The sequence below is a fragment of the Myotis myotis genome, unplaced genomic scaffold (genome assembly GCF_014108235.1).
Source record: "Myotis myotis isolate mMyoMyo1 unplaced genomic scaffold, mMyoMyo1.p scaffold_m19_p_2, whole genome shotgun sequence".
NCBI lineage: Eukaryota > Metazoa > Chordata > Mammalia > Chiroptera > Vespertilionidae > Myotis > Myotis myotis.
The window spans coordinates 78,476,299-78,500,820 of NW_023416324.1; the positions used below are offsets into that span (position 1 = coordinate 78,476,299).

A 24,522-nucleotide genomic window follows, 5' to 3' on the forward strand; every position below is an offset into this window, starting at 1 on the left:
CAGGAAAGAACAGAAAAATAAGTTTGACAAAAAATAAATAGTTTTCCACGGGGGAAAAGACAAAAGCAGAAGACATAATGTATAAAAATACTTGTGCATTTCATATTAAAATGGTCTGATTTTCCTCAGATATAGAGACCCTATAAGTTAGTAAAAAAGACCATTAACCCAATAGAAAAATGGGCAAAGGAGATGAAAAGATATCTCATAAAAATGTATAAGTGTTTCTTAAATATATAAACATGTCCAACTTCACTCTTAATAAGAAAACGTCAGGTTCTTCTGAGAAGCAGGCATCAAGGTGGGATTAGATATGTAAGAGCTGATTTGGGGGAAATTCCTGTGAAGGAACCAGGGGAGTGAAGATGGAGGAAGTGAAAACCTTAGGACCATGATGCTGACCTAACACCCGAGAAAGAGCGAAGGAAGGAGGGAGGGTTGGATGGGGGAGGCTCAGGCTACAGCACAGTTCTAAGAGTTTGGCCAGACTGATGGAGAGCTGAGCTGAAGTCACCTACAGACAATCCCACATCTTGCAGGATTGTGCCTTCCTTAGAGTCCTGGCTGCAATAGGCCACTGGCTGGGAGCAGCCTGTGGGAAGCCTGGCCTCAGTGCACTCACAGTGGCGAATACAGAACACAGTGGTGCATTTTCAAGGCCGTCACACGTGCTTTGTTGGCTAAAGTAGAGGAAACAGACATCTTCCTACATTGCTGATGGGAGTGGAGTTTGTTTTAACCTCTATGGAAGGCAGTTGATAGGCACCCCCCAAAATTTTAAATGTATAAGCCATTTGAACCAGCAATCCCATTTCTACATATGTTTCCTACAGACACATGACATTTTCGTAACAGCAAAAGACTGGTAACAACCTACTGTCCATTCAGTAAGGAACTAGTTGAATCATAAAATATTATGAAGCTAAATATTATGAACAAAGAAGGAGTAAGCTCTTCATATACAATTAGAAACAATCTTTAAGACACATTATTAAGTGACAAAGGCAAGGTGGCGAACAGTATAAATGATATGCTAAAATGTAGATTCAAACTTTAGAGGGGTGGGAGATAGATGTACAAATTTGTTTATATATGCAGAGAATGTCCCTGGAAGAGAACATAAGAAATATTGTTGTCCTGAGGAGAGGAACAACAGACAGAAATGGGAGGGACACTTTTCATTGATTATCATTTTTTCCTTTTGGGTTTTGAATCATGTGAATTCAAAGAATACAATACAAATCTAAAAGGAATCCTTTCTGACTTGATGCATGCTATTGCTACCCTAAATAAGAGAAAAGTGGGTACTGTGTGCCTAGGGAGTATTAACTCAGTGACAATTACCTTGGGTCACCTTCCCAGCTACTGACACCCTCCTTTCACAAAGTATAAATATTTCAAATTTATAAATCTGTATTAAAAGCTTAAATAAAACGTTTTATCCATCAACCTTGACAAAGATGCCTTCATAATAGACTGCAATTGTTCAAATTTAGGATTCTTGGTTTCTTTGGGATTTCACCCAGGGATGTAATAATGGGGGAGGGCTGGCCATGGCCTTCCCTTTTCTTCTGCCACCTCTCACTCTGTCCTGAATTGTGAGTGGCCTCCCCCACACACACTTGGCCAGCCTGCATGTTCCAACTCCATTTACACCTCTGAAGACAGCCATCCTTTGGTCACCCCTCAGGGTGGCATGAGTGGCCCAAAAAAAGATGGAACCAGGAAGGAGATCCATGCAGATCATGGAAGTAGCATTGAGGCCCTTTGGGAATTTCAGGGTAGGAGATGCCTGGAGGGTGGTCAAGAACACAGATGGTAGATTTTTTAAAAATATATTTTATTGATTTTTTACAGAGAGGAAAGGAGAGGGACAGAGAGTTAGAAACATCGATGAGAGAGAAACATCGATGAGAGAGAAACATCGATCAGCTGCCTCCCGCACACTCCCCACTGGGGATATGCCCGCAACCAAAGTACATGCCCTTGACCAGAATCGAACCTGGGACCCTTCAGTCCACAGGCCGACGCTCTGTCCTCTGAGCCAAACCGGTTAGGGCCAGGTGGTAGATTTTTAATGTATCAGGTTGGCTGGGCTGAATCCTATTCCCCAGAATCCCCTTTCCCATGATTTTCGGGGGAAGTTTGTTTTTTGGTGGCAGGGAGGAAGCAGCAGCCATTTGGTAAGCCACCGGTGTGAGGTGGCTAATCTGCTGGCTCCCCTGTGGCCCATGAGGCAGCAGCACCTGCTCCCCCTCCCCCTGGCTCCTCCTTCAGCATCTCTGACTCTGGAGCCAGGTGTGTATGTGTGTGTTTAGCTCTGTGACAAGGAGCACCTACACCCCTAAAGTCAGAAATAACAAGAACCGACACAGGTTTCTGTCCATCCCCATGGGACCCCCGCCCACACTGTGGTTCCACCTTGCTCTCCATCTCCCCACTTCACATCCCTCTTCCCTTCCCCATTGTCTGCCCTGTGCATTTCAAGATTCAACATCAGACATCATGACAGTGACTCAATCACTCTTACAACTGTATGAGGTCAAATCCCTGGGACAAATCCACGCCCCCCCCTCTGCCCCCCATATGTGTGTATATGCACAAGTTGTGTGTGTGGTGATTCTGCTTCTCAGATTGAATCCTAATTCAAAGCTGTGAGCTCTTGGTGGACACATCCCCTTGGCCTTGTGACGTTTTGCCCTATGGGAAGGCCCTGGAGGGAGGAGGGCTGAAGCACAGCACCCAGGGCAGGGGGCGCTCAGGAGCCCAGGAACAGAGGAGCACTAAAGCCAGGGTGAGAGGACAGAAGGTGCCTGGAGAAAGGTCACCATGTTAGATGGGGTGGTAGAGAAGGCCTTTCCAGGGGGCCTTTGAGCTGTGACATGAATGAGTCAAAGAATCCTCTAGACCAGCGGTTCTCAACCTGTGGGTCGCGACCCCTTTGGGGGTCAAATGACCCTTTCACAGGGGTCGTCTAAGACCATCGGAAAACATATATATAATTACATATTGTTTTTGTGATTAATCACTATGCTTTAATTATGTTCAATTTGTAACAATGAAAATACATCCTGCATATCAGATATTTACATTACGATTCATAACAGTAGCAAAATTACAGTTATGAAGCAGCAACAAAAATAATTTTATGGCTGAGGGTCCCCACAACATGAGGAACTGTATTAAAGGGTCGCGGCATTAGGAAGGTTGAGAACCACTGTTCTAGACAAAGGCTGAGTCAAGAAAGCATGGTGTGTCCTGAAACAGCAAGAAAGTCAGTGTGGCTGGGCTGAGGGTGCCCAGGAAGTGTGCCCAGAGGTGAGACCAGAGAGCAGGCAGCGTCCAGGCAGTGATGGCCCCATGGGCTCAGGTGAGGAGTTTAGATTTATTCCAGGTGTGAGAGAAAGCTAGAGAGGGGTTTGAACACAGGAATTACACTATCTAAGGAAAATGTTAAAAAACACTACTCTGGTGCTCTGTGGATATGGACAGAGGAGAAAGTGTGGGCAGATCTCCCCGTGTGCCCCACACCCACTCTCCCTGCTTCCCCTCCTGCTCTCTCTCAGCCGGCTCTCTCCTTCTGATGTCAGCTGGTCAACACCTGAGAGCGGGAGGTCCTGGAGAGAAGGAGTATTTGTTGCTGTCTCCTCCCCTGCGGTGTCACCTTGGGCTGTTCGCATCCCTCACTAAAAGTCACTGCTCCTCCATTGGCCTGCGGACTGAAGGGTCCCAGGTTCGATTCTGAATCAGGGCACTTACCCGGATTGTGGGCTCAATCCCAGGTGCGGGACGTGCGGGAGGCAGCCAATCAATGATTCTCTCAATCATAACTGATGTTTCTATCTCTCTCTCCCTCTCCCTTCCTCTCTGAAATCAATAAAAAATATATACTTTTTTAAAAATCACTGCTCCCCTCATAGTGGCCTTCTCGTCACAACTGTCTCCATCCGGAGACAGTAACCCCTCCTTCCCCTCATGCTTCCCTGCGGCAAGATCTCCGCTGGTTTTAACCCACTTCACTGGACCATAAAAGGTCCCCAAACGCTCCTCAAGTTATCCTAGTCATGCAGGGGTGGGGAACCTTTTTCCTGCCAAGGGCCATTTGGACATTTATGATTCACTTAGTATAAATTTATGTTGTATGAAAAAAGCTCCTAGATTTATTGAATTTTGAGTCCTGCCTGGGTTGCCTTGGCAGGGCCACCTCAGATTATTTTGCAGGCCCCCTGCCCTAATGTAAAAGCACCGTCTGTTTCATCTTGGGGATGTCCCACTATGCAGAATTAGAGTACAACCCACTCTATTCTGTTCAGAATCCTCTCCATCTCTCAATGATGAAGGCTTTAGGTCTAGTTTCTTCTCTCCCTAGAATAATTCTGCGCGAGGAGGTGCTTCAGCTCCACCTTCAAATCTGAGTGCTCCAGGACAGCCCTGACAGGCTTTCAGAAACCAGTCTAGATGTGCCTGTGACTTAAGGTGAAAGCCCACTGCTGGTAAGTTCATGTGAAGTCCTGCTGACAATGTGAAGTCGGTCCTGAGGAAGCATCGTCCGCCAGCGGCATCCTCAGAGACAACTAAACCGCGTGGGAACCCAAGTGATTACACACAGTTCTGTGAGATCCCCTTGTTACCCAGGTAGGCACAAGTAACCCACCTCGCTCCTGATGGGTTGGGTTTATGCAATTTGAATTTACTTTCCTATGTAATGTAAAGAACCTGTACATTTTTAACTCATATTTTAACAAAATCAACCAACACTAAACATATTAACGTTACAGTCATCTATATGGATAACAATTTTTATTATAAATTATCAAAGATATACTAAAAGAAAGTGACTTTTTTCAATTATAGTTTACTTTCAATATTATTTTGTACTAGTCTCATGTGTACAGCATAGTGGTTAGACAATCATATATTTCATAAAGTGTTCCCCTGATATTTCTAGTACCCACCTGGCACCATACATTTAGACTTTTAAAAAAAATTTTAAACTTCATTTTGGGATAATGTAAATGAAACATTTTACATTATTTTAACCTTCTAATTTCTTTATCATGGTTAGGCTCCTGTGTTAAATACCATTATTGTGTCTTCATGAATTGAGAAAGTTCATTGAAAAACTAAATTTGCTTTGTACTAGGTTTGTAAATGAACTATTTCACATTCATTATTACTTCCATTTACAAAATGCCTCTATTTCTTTTGTGAGAAATGACCTGTTTGTAGTATCTGAGTCTTTCTTTTAAAATTTGTATTTATTTTTATTGCTAGCATACTTCGTTAGAAAATATTTTAAACATTATAAATCGCCCCGGGCAGTTGATTCCGTTGGTTGGAGTATCATCCCTTACACAAAAAAAGTTTGTGGGTTCATGTATGGGAGGCAACAGATCAATGTTTCTCTCTTTCTTTCTCTCTCTGGCCCTTCCTCTCTCTCTAAAAGATAAATAAAAACATATCTTTGGGTGAGGCTTTTTAAAAAACACAGCATAAATCAATCAAGAGAATATTATAATAAACTCCAACACAATAATTACCTATATTAATAATTGACATTTAGCCCTTGTAGTATCATCTGCTATATATATTTGATAAACTCTTTAAAATAAATTCCAGACATCATATTTGCCTTTAACTACTTCAGTATGAATCTTTTAAAAAATGACATTTAATTACATAACCAAAATACTATTACTTCACAAAAGTAACAATAATTTCTTACGTATCATCTAACACTCGATCCATATTTAAATTCTTCTGATTGGCCCCCAAATATCTGCATATAGTCAGTTTGTTTACATCAGGATCCAACGCTACATTTGGTTCAGTTTTGTATTAAAAGCTCTTACAGGAAAATTTATTGTCACTCCTCTCTCCAAATATAGGAAGATATTTGACCTTTTACAATAATGATTTCATAGACTAGGAGGCAACATGTATGTATGTAGCTCAAGCCTTTTTAAGGTCAATGGGTGCTTGAGCTTAGTTCAGCGATTCTGGAGAAAGCATTCACAGAACCGGCGAGGTTCTCAACAACCTCACAAGTGTTGCCTTACAATCTATTTTTGGAAACACATCTGTCTGCTGCCACTACAGTGCATTACTCCCTCCACAAAAATGTGGGATTTTCTTGTTCAAAAGGGAACAGTCATTTTTAGAGCCATATTTCTTCCACTTGTCTGGCAAAGTCTTTAGCAAATGCTTCCTGGAGTTACAGAACTATACCTGCAGGCTCCCTGAAGGAGCACCTTCCTTCAGCAAGCACCTCCTGTGGAAACCTGAGCTCCTGGCTCCCAGGAAGGCACTCTCCCTGAAGAAAGATTTTGCAGGTCATTGTTTTCCTTCCATCTTGCTGAACTCTGGGAGACGAGGGCCATCCCATCCTGGGGTGGAGATCTGTAGTAGTGTTTAAGGAGACCCTAGAACAGCCGTGGGCAAACTACAGCCCGCAGGCCGCAGGCCCCTTTAAAATGAATAAAACTAAAAAAAATATCCTTTTATGTAATGATGTTTACTTTGAATTTATATTAGTTCACACAAACACTCCATCCATGCTTTTGTTCCGGTCCAGTTTAAGAACCCATTGTGGCCCTTGAGTCAAAAAGTTTGCCCACCCCTGCCCTAGAAGGTGGGGAAACAATTCCAAGGCGCTGTCCTGAATCTTCCAGTGAAGCAAAGGACCTTTTCACTTCCACAAGAGGGAAAGATTACTTAATCTATAACAGCTGCTTTAACTGACTCCCAACACGATTAGTTTGTGGCTTCCCCATGGAATTTTTACTACGGTAGATGTCTGTCTTGATATTAACTTGACTAAAAGAAAACTCTCTTTTGCTTTTTAACAAATATATCTGGGCTTATTCAGACAAGAGCTCTGTCCTGATCGAACATTCCAATGAGGCCGGGGTGAGGGGTGTGGCCAGGGACAGGGTAGGCCTTCGTCTTTGGTGCAGTGAGGCTGACTCAGGAACAACCACCTGGCCTCCTTCTGGGGGTCCTGCAAGAGGATTGAACCCTAATGCCTCAGGCACCCATTGTGTGTCCTGAATTAGCCTCTCCTGCGCATCTAGAATGGACCAGTTATGTACCAATCTTGGGAGAAGTGAGAAAAGAATCATTGAAATCATTTTCTGAAGCATCACATTAGAAGGGGCGGGCAGAGCGCCAGGCAGAGGCCCAGAAGCAATGTGAGCTGAGGGCAGGTGAGATGCTCAGGCTCTCCAGGCCTGCAGCCTCACTCGACGGGAGTTTTTAATGAAAACCCGGTGACCGGCCAGGGGTGAACACCCTGAGAGCTGTTAGGGAGGGCGTGGAGCTGGTCTGGACACTGCCTTCATGCCAGTAATGACATCCCAGCATGCGGGGGACTCTCATGAGATAAGCAAGTCTAGTTTATTTTCACTCTTACCTCACTTTTGAACAAACCAGTATTTTTCAGCTGATTTACCCATTTTGCCTCCGGACTTAACTATAAAACTCAGGGCTCTGGCTTTGTTACTGACCAGCTGTGTGGCCTCAGTCACACTACCTAATATCTCAGGTGCCAATTGCTCTATGTAAGGCCAAGTGATTGGATTAATTGATCTCTAACATTCCTTCCAGCTTGAAAACCCCAGGATTAAGTGATGAATGAAGACCTGCCATTGCTGAGAATGCTCACAAGAATGTCACATGCTCTGAAAGGAAAACATTTAGAAACATCACAATAATCCAAGCATTTACTTCCATGCTGACTATTTTGAAAAGAACAGAGACCTAATTATTCAATTCATTCTTTTAACGAAAATCCCACTGAGAAGATGCTGGATGTTAGGACCTGTGCCATGAGCTGGCGAGATTCAGATGAGCAAGGCAAGTTTCCTACCCTCTTCAACAATAGTAATAATCACAATCAATACCAGTACATTTTACTGAGTTCCTTCAATGTGCCCATCACTTTACAGAGTAAGTCTTTAGGGAGCGCACTGTTCAGGAAGGGGACAATCAAACCAGCGGGCTCTGATGCACTGTGATTATGACAGCTAACATTTACTGAATTTTTACTATGTGAGGGCATAATTCCAGTCATTTTACATGAATCACTTCATTTAATTTTGATAATAATCTTATGAAGTAGTTTTATTACTAGTGACATTTTGTAGGTGAGAAACTGAGGCATAGAGAAGGTATGTCATGTGCCCAAGGTCACACAGCTAATAGGTATGTAAGGTTAAGAATTGTGGCCCAGGAGGAGTAGGGTAGGAGGGAGAAAAGGATGGACAAGGGCTAGTGATTCTATAAATCCTCCTACACTCTCTGATATTGGAATCGTAGAAGGGAGTCATAGCATATGCACGCCACGAGCCAAGACATGGATAAGAATCCCTGCAGAAGGAAGGGGGTTAGGGCAGTGGGGTACCCAAAATGCTCTGGGTAAAGATGAGCACTGCGCCAAAGACAGGCTTTCCAGCCCCAGACGTTTCATTGAGCCCATCATCCTCTCCTATCTCACTGAGTTAATGCTCTGGGACAGTTTGTTTATGACCATAGGTGACAAGGTAGTTTAAGAGGATCTCCATCCACCATTCCCATGTTTTCCAGACCATTTCTTCCGAGATCAGACGAGATCGGGCGCGTTCAGGGTGGTATGGCCGTAGACTCCAGACCATTTCTTTATGTGTCATGGACTATGCTTCCTCCACACTCCCACAGAGCCCTTCCCAACCCCCTTTTTGCCGGGAGCCGGTCCATCCTTGCTGTCTCAAGGGACCTGGCATATATGGCATACTGTTCTTAATATGTTTGCTCACCTTCTTGGCACTATGTGTTTTAACCAAGGTCACCTCCCTGAGAAAGGTTGTTTCCCCAGGTAGGGATTTTCCCCTGAAGTTAGGGAGGGGATAAAACCCCTTAACTAAGTGCCAGGCGGGTAATTAATCACTTTAACTACGAACAATCATGCTTAAGCTACATAATCTTTACTCCCTGGAATGGAGATAAGAAACGCCCTAACCTTTGTAATAGAAATTGATAGGATTAAAATCAACTGGTATAAATACGGATGTAACAAGACAATAAACAGCAGAACCTCTCTGGAGATCCAGACCAGAACTTGGCTGGAGATCCTGGATGGAGATCCTGGCTAAGCTGCTGATCAACTGAACACTGTCTCCGTGTCCTTCCTTCTTCGCCGACTCCGTCTACGCCTTTGGGAACCCCTGGACCTGCTGGGGTTGGACCCCGGCACCTTTTTTTTCAGCAAACAACATAGAAGGCATAGAACAGCCCCTGCACACCTGTCCCAGAAGCCCCTCCTTCCTACTTAGGCTGCTTCCTATAGATGGTTAGATATGGTTCCCATTTAGAAGGGAAATGGCAGGCAGGATCATAGAGACAGGAATCAGACCCAATGATTTTGTGCTTAAAGGTGATGTGGAGATACAATCTATTTTTCTACCAAATGAAAGAAAGTACCCTTTCTGGTGGGACTGCAGCAGCAGAATAAGCAATGGTGGGAATGGGGAAGTTAAACACCAAACCCCCCGCACGCAGGACCCCCAAACTCCAAGTTCCATCTACAACCTCCCTCCCTCCTTGGTACCCTAGACTCCCTAACTCCTCACTTCATGACTCCACTCCTCCTCTTCCTCCTCCACTCTGCTGGCCACCCGCTCTCCCTGCACACTCATCCCTTCTGCCTTTTCTTCAGTCTGTTAACAGTTTTAGCTCCCCACAACCACCTTCAACACACACACACACACACACACACACACACACACACACACACACTAACTTTAACTGGACCTGATGTTATTTAGAAGACAAGATATTGCTCACTGTTCTGTGTGGTTAGCTGTTATTGGGAAGTGGAACAAGAAGGCCATACGCAAAGGTGTTGAAGGTGGCCATTTTTCATCATCTACCAAGTTCATCTAGAGAGAGAGAAGAAGAAGAAATTAAACATGCAGAGAGAAACGAAAGACCACAGGGCTAAAAGGAAACAAGGCAGTAATTTGTATTTCTTTCCAGACTCTGCCCTTCATGAGATTTATGGTACTGGCCTCCCCAAAGAGATGTGTTCTTCTTGCGTACTTCACTTCATTTTAGCCACTTTGAGTCTGTCCTTGTTTCTTGCAACTCAATCATTCCAGATTAAGATATTTTCTTTCCCAGGTTGGCAAGCTACCCCTAAGTCATTAGGATTCTGATCAAAAATCCTCTCTAACGTGAAGCCTCCATTGTAGCTTTCCCCCAAATTGGCTCACACGCCATGAGAATGTGGCCCAGTTCATCTAGCTGCTCCCTCCTTGCCTAGGAAACCCTTGAGGGAAGAGACGTCTCTCTCTAAATCCCCAGCAGTTTCCGCAGTACCTCATGTGCCAGCTGCTCAATAAACATTTGATAAATGAATGGATCCATTGATAGATGGACAGGGGGCCGCTTTTCACTTTCTATCAGTGATCTTTGTAGAATTAAAACTAAAGTGCTCTGGTTTCCCTTACACTTACCCACACAACTCCCAACCTGCAGTCTTCACAGACAGGTACGTTCCTCAGGAAAGGCCTGCTCTCTTTTGGGTTTCTTCTCACCATTTTTTGGGTTGGCTAATTCCAAATCATTCCATGAGCTTTTATTCAAGAACTAAGGCTATACAACAACCAAGCTATTCCTAAATGCCAGTCCAGGCATGGGCTATTCCAGAATCAGCTCAGTCCAGACCTCCTGAATCTGTCTGAGAGAAGACAGAGGAATCCGCAGGCTGCAAAGAATGGTCATCCAGGTTTGGGGGCCACCTGGCTAGGTCCCAGTGCTTATGAAGGTAGGTTGCAGGTCTGTGCATTGAGAGAGATGTTGGACCCTATTCTGATCAGCGACTGGTCCTGCTCAAAAGAGGGCAGGGCAAGAGGGCTCTACCAACCTGCAGTGTGGACAAGGACTTCTATCCAGGGTTGTCTCCCCACCCTTCTCTTCCTCATCATTGTCCTTGCTCATCCTCCACTTCAAGTGCTCCTCAAATCTAGTGTGGACAATCCTTTCCCAGATCATTTTCAGTGTCTGATTTTCTCCTGGGGCCAACGCTCCCAGTGCACATCGCTGAAGCTTCCTAAAGCACAGCATTTCATTGTTTTCCTGCCTCCATGCTCCTGTTCCCACTGGTCCCCCCATGTAGACTTCTCTTCCACACATATTCATATCAAAATTCTATACCTTTTCAATAACAACAATAATAGAAATAACAATAACAACTACCATTTGTTGACTGTTTCCATGCCAGGCATTCTACATACATTATCTAATGCAATCCTCACAACAACCCTGTGAAGTAGATATTATTGTACCCGCTCTGCATATAAGGGACCTGAGGCTTAAATGTCCAAGATAAACACAGCAACTAAATAACAGAGGCAGAAAACAAACCATGGTCAGGCTGACACCAAAGTCTGCTTTTCTTATTATGCCACTTGGAGCCTAATATCGTCTGCAAACACCCCCTGCATCCTAGAATCTAAGACCTAGATCACTGCCATGAAAAGAATTATTTTCTCTTCTATCTCCCACAGTATTTTGTGACTCTTTTGTGGAAGGTACCTATTGCATTAAACTGTAAATCATAATATAAACAGAATTATTATTTATATTGCTTATCTTTTGGGCAGAAAAATATGTCAGGGCAAATCCATGACCCCCCCTAAGAAAACCACTCACACGCAGGTTCCAATTTGTATGTATATTCAAATCCCAAGGTCACCTCAGCCCAGGTATGTGACCTTGAATAAGTAACCAAAATTTTCTCTTCATTTTTTACTGATTAGTTTAATGAAGGATAATAATAATGTATGCCTCATGGGGTTATTGTGGGGGTTAGACACTAGAACTGTGCTTGGTAAATAGTCAATATTTAATAAATGTTTGCTACTGTTAACTGTTGAGACATATAAATATTATTGTGGTAAAAGGAATGGTTTGGAGCCCCCCTGTAAAGGAAAAATCTCACTGTGTTTCTGTCTACTCATGACTCCAAATGTTGGTAGGGGTTTTCCCCTCACCAAGTAGTTAGTTCTCCAATTTGGGGGGGACACCAAGTGGGGGCCTTACAATTTAACTCAATTCTGACGCTTTCCACCTGGATGGCCTACAATTGGAGTCAGCATCAGATCCCACAGGTGGAGGGTTCAGTCCCCCGCCCCACTTCAGACGCCAATCACAAGTCCAGGTTGTCACCGTGTGTTCCCATGCCCCCTCCTCTGTCTGATAATTTGCTAGAGCAGCTCACAGAACTCAGGAGAACAGTTTACTTTCTGGATTACTAGTTGACTTACAAAAGAATATGCAGAGGGCCAGGTATGTGGCAGGGGTGTGGTGCTTCCGTGCCCTCTCCAGGCACACCCCTTTCCGAGCACCTCTGCATGGTCACGAACCTGGGAGCTCCCTCAGTCCAATTCTTTAAGAAAAGAAAAATTTTTAATGGAGGTTTTACTGTGTAGATATGACTGATGAAATTATTAGCTATTAGTAATTGAATCAACCTTCAGCCCCTCTCCCCTCCCTTGAGGTAACGGTGGAGGGTGGTGGGGCTAAAAGTCCCAATCCTCTAATCACATGGTTGGTTTCCTTGGCAACCAGCTCTCATTCTCTGGTTATCTAGGAGCTTTCTAACAATCACCTCATTTCTCCATTAATGCTCTTGAGCTATTTCAGGAATGAAGGTAAAAAAACAAATATTGTAACAAAAGATGCTCGTAAGCTCTAATCACTTAGGTAATTATAAGTGTTGTAGGAGCTGTGAGCCAGGAGCTATGGGTAGACACCAAAAAAAAAAAAAAAAAAAAACTCTCCCACACACAAATATATATATATATATATATATATATATATATATATATATATATATATATATATCTTACATATATATATATATCTTTTTATATATATGACAACATTGCATACTCCTTGGGGGAGAATTACTCTTTCCTGCCCCATTGAGGCAAGGTTTGACCATGTGACTTGCTTTGTCCAATGAAAATTGAGAAGCAGTATGTGCTATTTCTGAGCCAAAGCTTGAAGAGCCATTGTGTGGTCTGTCACCTTCTCCTTTCTGTCCACCACAAATCTGTTTCATCAGCCTGGGAGACTCGGAATGAAAATGATAGGAGCAGGACTGTGATGGACAACCAGGCTGTGATGGACAAGTCATGTATCTGAGGCATAAAGCCGTGTTTTTATCGGCCCCTGAAATTCAGCGGTTGTTGGTCACCGCACTGTTACTTAGCCTAGGCTGACAGATACAGTTGTTAAAGTAGATTTATAGAAAGCTTCTAATTTAAGTATTTGCCTGCTCTGTCATTACTCATTGATCCTCTGCAGACTCAAGCCATTAAGCAGTTTTTACACCAGCCTGTCAGGCCCCTTCCCACTGAAATAGCTTTGGAACTTCATCTCACAGAAATTGGATGATTCCAGAGGCCCTGGGATGTTTGTTATCAGGTGCCTGCCAGTTTTGCAGAACCCATGGCGTTCTAAAGTAGAGAAACAAAACCCAGGTTCTAAAGTAGAGCCCTATTAACAAGCTCTTCCTAATGAAGAGCATATTGTCAAGTGCATAGACTGGGGTGTGCCTAGTGACTAGTGTGCACAGCAGCTGTAGCTGGTTAAGCTGGTCTTTGGCGATTGTAGAGATGGTTGGAAATGTCTGGGCCTGGCTGTGTTGTCAGGGAGCCCCATCCCCTCAGCCTTTCCATAGCTCAGCCCTAGTCTGGGGTTCTTCTCAGGAGAGGCCAGCTCTCAGGTGAGCCTTTGCTGCTACACAGCAGGCCCATGACCTCAACAAGCTGCCTTGCTGTACCCTGAGCTTCTGTCTCCTCTGACTTGGAGAGGGGCACTGTCTGTCTAGCTCCCAGAGCTAACAAAAGATGCTCGTAAGCTCTAATCACTTAGGTAATTATAAGAGTTGTAGGAGCTGTGAGCCAGGAACTATGGGTAGACACCAAAAAAACCCAATGGGTAGACACCAAATTTTTTATATATATATATATCTTTTTATATATGTGACAACATTGCATGCTCCTTGGGGGAGAATTACTCTTTCCTGCCCCATTCAGGCAAGGTTTGACCATGTGACTTTCCTTGCTGTCACTCAAGAAAAGCACTTGCATCCTTTTATTAGCCTTTTTTACTGCTTATTTTATTAAATGAGGAAAAAAACAAGTATGGGTGAATTTAGAAAGTTCCAGATTCCATCCAGTTAAAATCCAGTGTACAGTCCATGACTCCTTCTGGGATAAACTTGGATTTCCCCTTGCTAGATGTCTGAGGTCGGAGCTCCCACAACCTCTCCTACAGATTATAATTGATGCCCCAACCACTGAGCCACATCAGCTGGGCCCCTGCAGCCCTTTGAATCCAGGATCAGGAATGTAGCTCAGCCTTGATAGTGCCTAGAAGCAGAACCTGGAAGGTTTTCAGAAACCCAAACAGTTTCCTCTTCCCTAAGTGTCATGCACAACTGCTTCATGATTCCTCTGCTTCAGAGCAGTGTTCTGGCCCTCCCTGTGCTTATGAAAAATACAGCCACCCCACAGCCCTCAGGTTGACTTCCTGGAGATGCCAGCCCCCATTCACAATGCTGTGATGAGAATTTCACAGGTATTAACTATTTTTATTCTCAGGACAACCCTATAAAGTAGGTACCTTTACTATAACCAATCACCATTACCCTATTTTGCAAATAAGGACATTGAGGCCAAGAAGAGTTAAGACAGATTTTCTAGCTCATAAAGGGAAGGTTCAGGATTCAAACCAGATAGTCTGACTCCAAGGGTCATACTCTTGGGTCACAACCCTCTGAATCCTAAGCCCAGATTTCCAGAGCGGAGAACCTGGTAGACTCAACATGTGGCAGGAATAGCCCTGGTGTCTTATGAGTTATACCAGGCAGCTGGGGTTATTAGTACAAACATGGAAGCTGAAGATGAGGAGCCATAGGCTGAGGTGTGTGTGTATGTGGGGGGGAGATGCAGGTTTCAGAAAAAGTGGACATTACATAATAAGCATTACTCATAAAGGCATACTACACCCTGTGCAGTAAGAGTTCACATTCCACATTCACTTGTGAACTGATTGAAGATTTGGCAAGTTCAACTACTTATTTCAGGCTATGAATAAGCGAGACAAGATTCAACACTACCCATCGACTTCGTAAGCCTTACTGTACATAATACACTTTCGGAGGAGGATGACGAGGACAGCTGAGAGAATGCATTATGTGACAGATTGTATGTTCCAAAAAGGACTAACACAAGTATTTCCCACCCCACATAATCTTCCTAGGATATTAACTTTGACATTTCCCCCAATGAGATAAGGGGAACATACTCATCCCCTTGGATTTGGGAGGGTTTGGATGGCTATGGCAAAAGTGACACTCCAGGCCTTCTAAGGTAAGGCCATAAAAGATGATACGGCTTGCTCTGCACCCTTGAAATGCCCACTCTTGAAACCTAGCCACCATGCTGTGAGGAAGCCCCAGTCAGAAAGACCACATGGAGAAACCTTGAACCCAGAGAAAGAGAAATGCCTGCCCCAGCTACCATCTGGCTGCAAACTCATGATAGAACCAGAGCTGGAACTGCCCAGGTGAGCCCTTCTCAAATTGTTTTAAGCCGCTAAGTTTTGGGAGGATGTGTTACACAACAACAGTAACCAGACAAGCATATTCGGAGGAACAGCTGTCTTCAGGAGGACATGAGAGCCATCTTCAGGTATCTGAGGGCTACCATGTCTAAGTGGAGTTCGACTTGACGTGCGAAGCTCTAGAAGACAGCACTAATATCTGCAGTTGGGGATATGCCAGGGAGGCAAAGGTGATTCTTCACAGAGATCTTCTCTAACTGTAGAACTTTAAAGCAGTCAATGCAACAATGAATACTCTGCCACCAGACATATTCAAGTAGAGGATGACCACCTTGGGGGATGTTGCAGAAGGCCCAGAAGGCCCCAAAGGCGCTTTCCAGCTCTAGAAGATATAATTCCAAATGAGTTAAGGCAAAACCTGTTTTGTAACATTTAGTAAACCCTTCTTAGAACAGGTAAGGACTAATCTGGGCTTTTCAAGTTGGAGAGGGTTGGGAAATGTGAAAAGCGGAAGGAGGGACCACTCAGTAAAGAGCCAACGGAAACTGTTTATTTAGCCAGCGACATCAAATTAATCATGCCCCTCCCCCTTTAAGACCCACTCTTTCCTCACCCATTCATGGTGTGTTATGGGCCAGCATCCTTCCAGACCCTTTCTCAGTCACCTGCAGCCCTTTTGGCTCACTCAGTGCTCAGTCTCATTGGTTGCTAAGCCATTCCTCTCTTATCTCCACAATTAAGTCCTGCATCTGTTCCTTGTGTTCCATTTGCACTGTCAATGGCTTTGTTCATGCCATCATCAGCTCTCATCTGGATGACTGCAACATCTCTTGGCATAGTCTCCTGTGAAATCATTCCTCAGAATGCTCTGAATGTGCCAGACCTTCTCTCTGAAACCAAAGCCTTCGTTCAGTTTTCACAGCCTTTAGAACAGGGTTGAAATTTCTTAGGCACACAAGGCCTTCATGATGTGGCAGAGAATGAGGGCAGGAGGTAAAAAAGGATGGGTCAGGGACAGGCAGAGACACTAATTCCTGCTTTAGTTTCTTTCTTTCTTTTTTTTAATATATTTTATTGATTTTTTACAGAGAGGAAGGGAAAGGGATAGTTAGAAACATCGATGAGAGAGAAACATCCATCAGCTGCCTCCTGCACACTCCCCACTGGGGATGTACCTGCAACCAAGGTACATGCCCTTGACTGGAATCGAACCTGGGACCCTTCAGTCTGCAGGCCGACGCTCTATCCACTGAGCCAAACCGGTCAGGGAAGTTTCTTTTTTAAAAAATATATTTTTATTGATTTCAGAGAGGAAGGGAGAGGGAGAGAGAATCAGATCAACTGCCTCCTGCAGGCTCCCTACTGGGGACGGAGCCCACAACTCAGGCATGTGCCCTTGACCAGAATCAAACTAGGGACCCTTTAGTCTGCAGGGTGACGCTCTGTCCACTGAGCCAAACCAGCTAGGGCCCTGCCTTCGTTTCTTAAGGCTGCTATAACAAATTACCAAACTGTTTGGCTTAATACAACAGACATTTATTTTTTCACAATTCTGGAGACGACAAATCCAAAATCAAGGTGCTAGAAGGGCTCTGCTCCCCCTGAAGACTCTAGGGAAGAATTCTTCCTTGCCTCTTTCTGGCTTGTCAGAGCTCCTGGAAAATCTTGGCGGCTGCATCACTCTAATCTCTGTCTCCACCTTCACATGGTCGTCCCTGGGTGTGTGGGTTCAAATCTCTCTCTCCTTTCTCTTATCTTAAAAATACCAATCATTGGATTTAAGGCCCATTGGGGTTTAAGACTTGAAGGTATCTCTTGGAGACACAATTACACCCTCGATATTTTACACTGGTGGAAACTACAGCTCGATGGCATAACATGGGGATGGAGTCTTGCTTGTGAAAAAGTTTGGGATGAAATGCAGTATTTCAGGAGCCGAGGAGCTAATATTAATAGGATACGTCAGATGGCCAGGAACGCTTCCTGAACAATGGAGTAGCATGCATGATCACACAGTAAAGTTTTACTCAGGAAAAATCAATCTGGAAGCTAGATATAGAAAAGAGTATAGAAGATAAAGTCAGAAAATTCAGGTAAGATGTCACAGTAGCCCAAAGGCGAGCACACAGGCACAGAATTAGACTGTAACCCCCAGGAAGCTGTTAATTCTGCCTCTTTTGTTCAGCGATATTTCCCAAGAACCTAGAACAGTGTTCGTCACATCACAGGTGCTGGGTACACATTTGTTGACTAGCTGAATGGGTGGAGGAAGTAGATGCCACAGACCCGTTCAGAGGTGGACCGAATTAGCTGGTCCTGGCACATGACAGGGGTGGAGAAGTAGCATCAGTTGAGCATCACTTAAAGTCAAGCCCATAATGGGCACCTGTTCCAGACAGAACCCAGCCTCTCTCATACCACCTGCAGCCTGGCATTATATCCGACTCTGGGCTATTCGCTACCGTAGTGTGCACCTGGAGCACAGGAGACATAACTTCGTTCATGTTTGAGCGTGTCCTCCACAGCACGTTGCACACAGTAGCCCCCAATACAACTTTCGGTGAACTTATGCATAATTAAATTTCTACAAATACACAAAATCGAAAGGCTTTCCCAGATCGAAACTCTGGATTTTACACTTCTGTACGCTTCAAAGCGCCTGCCGGCGCATGGCGCCTAAAAGCCCTTGTTTAACCAAACAGAATAAATCAGATTCACCCAGTTCCGCCCTGGCAGCGACGTCTGCACTTGGCAGGACAACAGAATCCACTGCCATTAAATTCTTATGTAAGAGTTAATGACCCTCCCAGCCCACTTGACATGCCTCCCACCACAGCGAAGTGGAAGGGAAGGGAAAGGAAGCGAAAGCACTATTCGCACGCACACACATACTCTCTCGGTGGCAGATGCACAGATTAATTTCTAGCTTCGGTTCCCCACAACGATCTTAAAACACCGCTGCAGGCGCGGCGTGGCGCGGGCGTGCGGAGGGGCCGGCGCGCGGCGTTTGGTTCAGGCGCATTGAGCTCCCGGGGAAGGCCTGCCCACCCGGCACGCCCAGGCTCCGGGGCTGCGGTGACAGCGGCCCCAGAAGGGGACTCAGGTCCCCGCGGGATCCGCGCGGGCGCCGGTGCAAGCTCGGTCCGGGCGCCCCGCCCCGGACTCCCGCGGCCCCAGCCCCGTGGTCGCCGGGCCCGCCGGCTCCGCAGGACGCCGCGCGCGGCCGAGTCGGGCCTCCCCGAGCCTGGGGCCCGGCGGGCGGGCGGGCGGAGCGGCGAAGATGGCGGTGCGGCCGGGCCCCCGGCGGCCGCGAGGGGCCGCGGTGCTGCGCGCTCGGCTGGGCCCGCGCGGCTAGAGAGGCGCCTGGGCCGGCGCGGCCTCCTCCCCGCCCGCGCGCCCCGCCCCGCCCCGCGCCCGCCCCTCCCCGGGCCGCGGCCGTGCCCCGCGTCGCGCTCCCCCGGGATGGCCCGCGCGCCTCGGCGCTGCCTCGCGGAGCTCACGGCGGAGCGGCGGCGGCCGCGCTCGGGGGGCGCGCGCCGGTGGCGGCGGCGGCGCTGCGCGTGAAGGGCCGCCTCGGGCCGCGCGGGCGCCGCCAACATGTCGGATACCAAGGTAAAAGTTGCCGTCCGGGTCCGGCCCATGAACCGACGAGGTGAGGAGCTTTCCGCGGGTTTCTCTCGGGGGTCTGGCCGGGGAGGGCGGGGGCAACTTTGGCAATTGCGGGGCGGCGGGGCTGGGCGGCGAGCGCGCAGCCGAGGCCGGGGAGCCGGGCGGAGGCGGCGCCCGCACCGGCCGTGCAGACCCGGGCGCCGGTGTCCGGCTCGGCCGCCTCCCGGGAGAGCCCGCGCCGGCGGGATGCTGGACTTTGCAACGTTCGTGTTCCCTGTGCTTTCAGAACTGGAGCTGAACACCAAGTGCGTGGTGGAGATGGAAGGGAATCAGACGGTCCTGCACCCTCCTCCTTCCAACACCAAACAGGGAGAAAGGTATCGCGGGCGCACGGAGGGCGGGAGGAGGACCTGACCTCGTAGTCTCCAAGTTTGAGCCAGGAAAATGGGAGTCTCTTTCCTATTGTTAGGGGGATTGGCTTCAAGTTTGTCGCACGCTCCCGTCTGAAGCTGTTGCAAGTCCAAGTTCCTCTCCTCCCTCCCCGCGCCCCGTCCACCCCCCCTTCTAGAGCGGCATCGGCCGGCACCCTGGCTGGAGCTCGCACCAGTCAGCTGTGTCCCCGGCAGGCCCAAGCCTAGAGGCACCCGGACATAGAGGGGCCGGATGGGTGGGATCCTAAAGATGATTAGTCTAACAGGCACATTTTACAGATAAGAAAACTGAGGCCAGAGTGGGCAGGTGACCACTCCAAGACCTTGTTTTTCGGGGGACCCAGTGTCCCACTTTCTTTCCACCGCTGCACTGCCTTGTTCATTTGACAGTATTTTGTGTGTAACATGAGAGAGGACCCCACAATAAAGCAAAAACAGTCTTGTAAGATCTAGGCTGAGGCCTGGACCATTTAAAATCTTTTTGGTGGTGATGTTGGGTTGAGATAATGCCTGAATGTAATATGCGAAGTTTGATTTTCAAGGAAACAAAAGTATTGTCCTAGTTGTGTAGACACTGGGGGGCATTTTAAAAGGGGGCTGCGTTTACCAGAGGGCAACCTATTTGCATTTGAAAAGTTGTAACTGTTGGATCCTTATTAATTCTGCTCTATTCCACCCAGCAGTATGGGAAAATGCCCTAAAATAATTTAAATATTTGGCATTTTTCTGGTAAGCCCTTGAGAAGAAAAAGGTTGGAATTCATTCAACATAGCAATGCATTAGCTTACAAAATATAGGAATGAAAAACCGGGAGATTTGGCAAAATTAATTCCCCTAGAGATCAGTATGAGTTTGTGTTCCTAGTCACCTGTTGACTGATGCGCTACAATTTAGTGATTTTTGCTCTTCAAAGGTTTTCAATGGAGACTCTGAAGTAGGATTTGTTACTTTATTGCTAAAGGAAGCAACTGCCTCCATTCTATAATCATGTGGTGTTCAGGCACAGTTTTGCTAAATTTGGGGGAAGCAATTATCAGGATGTAAGATTTGGTGTTTTGTTTGTTTGTTTGCTTTTTTGTACCAAAGCTAGCACGTTTGCAAATATTTTGCTACCTAGAGCAGATTGTTATGGTTATCGCAAATAGCTAAGTTATATTTAAAATGCTGTGTTAAATACTTTTAAATGATGGGTGTATCCTTGGGTAATATTTTTAGATACATTTTAAAGATAGCATTTTAGATACATGTTTAGCAGTGTAGTTGTACATTTCATGGTTAGTAAGTAAACTCATTGAGTACATGAAAATATCACCACCACCCCCAAACAATATTTTTCTGTTGTTTCAGAAAAAATTCTGTTGGGTTAGGTTCTTTAAAGCAGTCTGGGAAACAGGTAGAATATTCTAACTGCTGTTATGTAGCTGCTGTTTCTCTTTTGGTTCCTTGCACCTGTTCCTTGTCACTCTTAACCATAAGGAATGCTACTGTTAGGTACTGTTTAATGAGATGAAGTTTTATCATTTGTGGTGAGAAATATTTATTTGTGGAATTTGGGTAGTAATTATAACTGTAGACAGTTGATTAGAAATGCTAAATAATCAGTTGATCATTTTTAGGGCTTTCCTGGCCACTGCCATCATTAATCAGGATCTTTTAAGTAAACATTTGTAGGATGCTTTCGGGATTTATCCATCTGCTTGCTTATTGGAATAGCCCCTTCTCTGAAGCTATAAGAATAGCATTGAAATATGGGTGTTCTCTTGTTTTGTCCTTCTGACAGATCTGATTCTTTGAGTGGTAGATGGGCCCTTTCTGTGGGGTTCTGCCTGGGTACCAGTCATTTAATTTACAGACCAGCTGAGAGGGGTCAGTCAATGCAACAGTGTTGCTTGTAGGTTAGGATTACTGTGTTGCAAGGATGGAGACACCAAATGCATTTTGATTTTCATTATGCAGCTTGGTTTCATGTTTCTCCACCAGGTTTTCCCTTAAAGCAACAGTGCATTTAAAAATAGAAACAATTCCTCCCTTGGGCTCTGGGTTGATTAATTGTGATAGTGCTTCAGGTTATGTTCACAATTTATTTCTATCATTTGTTTTGGGATAGTGCTCAGGGAAAGGCAAAAATATTATCTTTCTTACCTAGAAGTCCAAGGTTTGACGTCTTAGAAGTACTTAAAGTAAATTTGGCAAAGCTGTATCAAATTGAGAAGTGCCATTTTCCTGAAAATTGCAAGAAATTATTAATGTATTAGTCATAAATAGAAATTTTAAGTTACTGGGTGAAAGTTTTGAATCCTACCAGTAAAACGAGTGAGAGGGCATTGATTTCCAGGAAAAGAAACAGACGGGCTTAGCTTTCATAATTTTCCCACTTTATGGACTCAAAGCCAAGACTACATGGTGAGGGCAAAGATCACAGGGCTTCTGAGGTTAAAATGTTTTGTTTTGGTCCTGATACTCTAAGGTTATAATATACTGCAGAGGTCCAGAGGTCCAGAGTAATGGTTGATGTGTATACATACCATTGCTATTCTGAAACATTAAGACATATGAATTGGTTTCATTTTTTTTTTTTTTTTTTTTAAATTTTATTGATTTTTTACAGAGAGGAAGAGAGAGGGACAGGGAGTTAGAAACATCGATTAGCTGCCTCCTGACACCTACTGGGGATGTGCCGCAACCAAGGTACATGCCCTTGACCGGATCGAACCTGGGACCTTTCAGTCCGCAGGCCAACGCTCTATCCACTGAGCCAAACCAGTCAGGGCTGAATTGGTTTCTTAAAATGCAGTTGTATTACTATGCAGGAGACATATGACACCATACTTGGTACAGGAGATCCAAAGGTAACTATAGGCCCAGTAACTGTGGGCCTGACAGAGGGTCTCACCTTTGAGAGATGGGGGGAAACATTAAAAAAACAATGTGGTAGTTTATGTAGACTATACTTTTGCCCTTGCATGCACTGTATTATTTGCAAATCACCTATTTCCTCTTCAGCCTCCTCATTGAGCCTGTGAGCTCCCTGAAGGCAACTATCTTGTCCTACTTACCTTTGTGACCCGTGCCCCTAAGCAGCACCTGGCTCAAAGCAGGTGCTCAGCAAACACCTGTGCCTCGTAGGTTCCCAGTGTGGCGGAGCACTGAGGAGGGGCTGTGGGAGCGACCCAGGGTCTGGCACCCTGCAAAGACAGGCGGCATTTATGCTGGCCATGTGGGTGCTAATAGTGTAGCAAGGACAGGAAAAAGTCCTTGTCAGATAAAGTTAGAGCATACCTTCTTCTGGGCGATTGTACACACACACACACACACACACACACACACACACACACACACCAGTTCAGTTCAGGAAGGGGGAGTAGAATGAGAACCCCTAATTTGCCAAAATGGGTTGTAGTTAAAAAATCAAAGTATAAAGAGACATATGGTAAAAAGCCTTCCTTTCACCCTTGCTGTCACTCCTACTCTTCCCATCCCCTCACCTCTCAAAAATAAAGATAACCGCAGTCATTTATTTTTCATTCATATTTTCAGATACACACTTATATATTGTTTATATGTATTTTAATAAATATTATGTGTATATATGTATATATGCAGGTTTGGGCAAAGGTATGTTTACAGTTTGATTGTGAAACAGTTCATTCTTGTATTTATTATTGTATTATTTATCATATAACCAACTGTAAACCTACTTTTCACCCACCATATATATATATATATATATATATATATATATATATATACATATATATTTTATTGTATTTTTTAAATGTATTTTATTGATTTCTTACAGAGAGGAAGGGAGAAGGATAGAGAGTTAGAAGCATCGATGAGAGAGAAACATCGATCAGCTGCCTCCTGCACACCTCCTACTGGAGATGTGCCCGCAACCAAGGTATATACCCTTGACCGGAATCGAACCTGGGACTTTTCAGCCCGCAGGCCGACGCTCTATCCACTGAGCCAAACCAGTTAGGGCTATATATATATTTCATTAAAAAAATTTTTTCAATCACCATCTGAGGATATGTTCTTTTAAAAATTGATTTGAGAGAGAGGTGAAGGAGAGGAGGAGGAAGGGGGGGGGGAGAGAGAGAGAGAGAGAGAGAGAGAGAGAGAGAGAAAGAGAGAAAGAAACATCGATGTGAGAGAGAAACATTGATAGGCTGCTCCTGTATGCTCCCCAACTGGGAATTGAGCCTGCAACTTGGGTATGTGCCCTAACTGGGAATCAAACCCACAACCTTTGGTTTATGGGATGACGCTCCAACCAACTGAGACACAGCAGCCAGGGCCCTACCCTGTGTATTTAAATCAGTATACATAGTTGACAGTATAAAGTAGGTCTATAATTTATAAAGGCTATGATAAAAAAATAATAATTCTTTTCATTTCTTTCCCCAGAGGCAGCCACATACAGCAATTTTAGCTCATTCTTTTGGAATTTCCCTCCATATTTCTGAGTAACATGCTGGTAGTGCTAGTGTTTGATTTCTTTGTTCTCTTTCTATGTGCTGTCCCCAGCCCACCCCAAATTCTTTCTATTCCCCATTTTCCCAATATAGTAATTTTGGTTGCATCAGTATTTAGTGTTTACATTATTTATATGACCAAATAGAACACTGTTTATACTTGAACCATGTACTCTTCTGTGGTCTCTTTTCCTATCTCTTTTCTATACAGAACTTTTTGTTTTCCCTGGAGTTAACAATTATTTCTGTTTTTTCCCTTTCCTTTAATTTGCTGCTTTTTCTATGTACTTATTCTTAAGTCAGCATTTACATTATCTGCCCCTTGCCTCATTTCAGGACATTCAAACATATCAGGTACTCTCTTGATTTCATCTTCTTAGAAACATTTCTCC

General features: G+C 44.9%; 1 protein-coding gene and 1 long non-coding RNA gene across 2 annotated transcripts in view; one reads left to right on the forward strand and one right to left on the reverse strand.

Moving 5' to 3' along the window:
• Positions 1 to 16,143: 16,143 nt before the first annotated feature.
• LOC118676520 lies at positions 16,144 to 18,980 on the reverse strand. Its single transcript, XR_004974134.1, has 2 exons — positions 18,505 to 18,980; positions 16,144 to 16,502 (listed from the first exon to the last, which is right to left on the reverse strand). It is a non-coding gene; the product is annotated as an uncharacterized LOC118676520 (long non-coding RNA).
• A 46-nt stretch (positions 18,981 to 19,026) lies between these two features.
• The window catches only part of KIF13A (kinesin family member 13A), a 199,341-nt gene continuing 193,845 nt past the window's right edge, over positions 19,027 to 24,522 (forward strand). The window contains 2 exon segments of the mRNA XM_036350606.1: positions 19,027 to 19,264; positions 19,508 to 19,598. Coding sequence (XP_036206499.1) covers positions 19,210 to 19,264; positions 19,508 to 19,598 — 146 coding nt within the window. The 5' untranslated portion in view covers positions 19,027 to 19,209.